This window comes from Pteropus alecto, unplaced genomic scaffold (genome assembly GCF_000325575.1).
Source record: "Pteropus alecto unplaced genomic scaffold, ASM32557v1 C19151532, whole genome shotgun sequence".
NCBI classification, from domain to species: domain Eukaryota; kingdom Metazoa; phylum Chordata; class Mammalia; order Chiroptera; family Pteropodidae; genus Pteropus; species Pteropus alecto.
In genome coordinates this window covers 1-3,133 of record NW_006494520.1, presented here as the reverse complement: position 1 = coordinate 3,133, position 3,133 = coordinate 1, and the positions used below count along the sequence as shown (strand labels likewise).

The 3,133-nt window shown below is 41.0% G+C and overlaps 1 protein-coding gene across 1 annotated transcript; it reads left to right on the top strand.

Moving 5' to 3' along the window:
• Positions 1–6: 6 nt before the first annotated feature.
• On the top strand, positions 7–3,129 carry LOC102893220 (interferon-induced very large GTPase 1-like; the record flags this gene model as incomplete). The annotated part of the gene is made up of 1 exon (XM_006925320.3): positions 7–3,129. A coding segment is annotated over one exon (3,123 nt), but the record flags the coding sequence as incomplete, so codon positions are not given.
• Between the last annotated feature and the right edge of the window lie 4 nt (positions 3,130–3,133).

Below are 3,133 nucleotides of genomic sequence, written 5' to 3'. Positions count from 1 at the left end.
AATAAGCCTTTTGATCCATATGAAGACTCATTTGAAGACAGTGATCCTCCCACTAATCCTTCAGCCACAACTCCTAGGCCCCATATTCATCCTATGGATATTCAGATGGCAATTCTTCACTGTGCAGATGATTTTGCCAGACAATATATTTTGACCAAACTTTCCATTTGTCAGTTTGCTCTCCCCCTTCTCATACCTAATCCTTGCAATTCTGAAATTGAGTTCTCTCTCTGGTCTCTCAGTCAAATTAGAAGAAGCTGGCAGGAAGTAAGGAAATCACCGAAAGAAGAGAAGAACAATTATAAGAATAAGCAGATGTGCCATGTCTCTGCCCCCATTGTTTCCTTTATTAGAGTTGGAAATGGTTTCTCTGCTTCCAAATCTCAGATTATGAACTGTCTTCTCAGTAAACGTAAATATGATGTCTTTTTTCACAGACACTGCAGAGGGAGCAGCAAAGACTGTCTCTTGATGGGGGGTGTGGTGGAAGTCTGCTGGTTCTGTCCTGGGGGGGAAGATGAGGACAGATTTGACAAATGCTTGACCTTCACTAACCTTCATGGAAATGCAAAGGAATATGAGAAGCAACTCTCCTTCCTGAAAGAGGTGTCTTCTCTCATTGTGGTCCTCATGTCCACTTCTGATGATAATAAAGAAAACCGAAAAATTGTCCGTGACCTGAGTCAGTCACCAAGACCTTTGATCTGTTTGCTTGACAACAAAGAAAAAACCATGGCCAATAACTCTAATCAGAAAGTGATGATTGGAATCAGGAACAGAAATGAGGCAGAATTAACAGAGGAGCTCACAACTACCATCACACGTTTGCTAAAGCTCTCAGACACTGTTCTCAGCCTAGAGGACTGTACCCAGATTGCTCACAAGCAAGGATTCCTTATTGATGAAGACCAAGGAGATTGCAAAGAAGCCAAAGAAAAGGCAGAGACTGTAATGGCCCTACTGAAACATAAGAAGATATCTCAGGTGAAAGAAAACTTACTACCCCTTCAAGGACAACTGTGGCACCTTTGGTGTAAAAAGGACAAAGAACTCTATCACTTGAGAGAAAAGGGGAATCGGAGCATTGAACAACACAAGAGTGAGATTGAGGCAGAAAAACAAAGAATACGATGCCAACAGTTGACCAGAGCCTTTCCTCTCAATGAGTTAATGCAATCTGTCCTCCTAATTCTCCGGAAACATTCAGAAACTCAAACCTCACTCTACTTTTTGCAATGGCTGAGTGCGTTTTTGGACAACCTGACTGCAGGACACTTAGAAAAACTGAATGAAAAGAAAAAGTCTTTGTGGTCAGAGATACAAACAAAAAAGCAAACGGCACCAAATAGCGACAAACTGAAGGTTTGGCAAGATAAGATAGAAGCTCTCTCCATAGAGATTAGTGATTGTACCTTGGGAATTGAGCAATTTCTCAGAGAAGCTGGCCAGATCTATGAAGCTCTAGAAGAAACTAATTCTATAAAAGATATCCTTTTGACCTCTCTTCCCCAGATTGCTGCAGATCTGATGATATCTGGTGTTCCCATTGAGCTGATGGATGGGGATGCTTCATATGTGCCTCTCAAGTGGGTGGCAGCTCTTTTTGACAAGGTCTCTGAGAAACTTGGAAATAAACGCCTGTTTGTTCTTTCTATCCTTGGCCTGCAAAGCTCAGGGAAGTCCACCCTGCTGAATGCACTATTTGGGCTACAGCTCACTGTTAGTGCTGGGAGGTGTACCCAGGGGGCCTACATGCAGCTCCTGAAGGTGGAGGAAACATTCACAGACGAACTTGGCTTTGACTTTGTGCTCGTTGTGGACACAGAAGGACTTCGGGCCCCAGAACTTCGCAACAAATCCAACAATCATGACAATGAGTTGGCAACCTTTGTGATTGGACTTGGAAATTTAACTCTGATAAATATTTTTGGGGAAAATCCATCAGAAATGCAAGATATTCTACAAATAGTTGTCCAAGCCTTCATGAGGATGAAACAAGTAAAACTCTCCCCAAGTTGCTTCTTTGTCCATCAGAATGTGGGGGAAGTTACAGCTAAAGACCAAACTATAGAAGGACGGAGGCGGTTGGAGCAGAGACTAGATGAAATGGCAGCAATAGCAGCTGAGCAAGAACAGTGCTCAGATATAACCCACTTTAGTGATGTCATTAAGTTTGATATTGATACTAATGTCTACTACTTTGCTCACCTCTGGGATGGCAATCCCCCAATGGCCCCTCCCAATCCTCGCTACAGCCACAATGTCCAGGAACTGAGAAGTAGAATTCTTATGACTGCCAAACAGGAATCTAGGGGAAGCATCATGAGGATATCAGATGTAAAATTCCGAGTTCAAGATTTGTGGAGAGCCCTGGTGAATGAGAACTTTATTTTCAGTTTCAGAAACACCCGAGAGGTCATGGCCATGAGCAAATTGGAAACCATATATAATCACTGGACCTGGGAGCTGAGAAGTCATGTGTTAGGTTTGCAGGACCAGCTGATCAACCATATTCAGAATGGTAAAATCCAGACACTCACAACAAGCACACTTGAGGCTCCAGTTACAGAAAAATATGAAGCCATCAAACAAGAACTTGAAAAATATTTTAATGAAGATCAAGATAGTGAAATACTGATTCAGTGGAAAGCAAGTTTTGAAAACAAGCTATTAATCCTTAAAGAGGCACTTATTTTAGACAGCCAAAGAAAAGTCAAGGAACTTATTAGTTTTAAAAAGAGTCAAGAAACACTAAATAATAAAAAGTCAGTTTATGAAAAAGAATTATTAGAAAAAAGCAGAAGATTGGCTTTAACCATAAAGGGCAAGGAATTAAGTGAGACAGAGTTACATGAGAAATTCAATGAACTTTGGGAAAAATGGGTCTATGCTGTATCCTCAGCTCTCCCTCCAGCCACAGAGCCTGACATTAATGTAGATTCTGAAAGCATCCTTTTGGACTATTTTAAAAAGGAGACAAACATAGTGACCAGACTGAGGAAAAATTCTGGAAAAATGTTTCTACACGATTTTGATGAACATGTCAAAATAAGCAAGAAATATCACATATTTCCAAGGCAATTAGAGGTCTCTGATCAAGAATCCATAAAAAAGACCACTAAGCACATTGTTT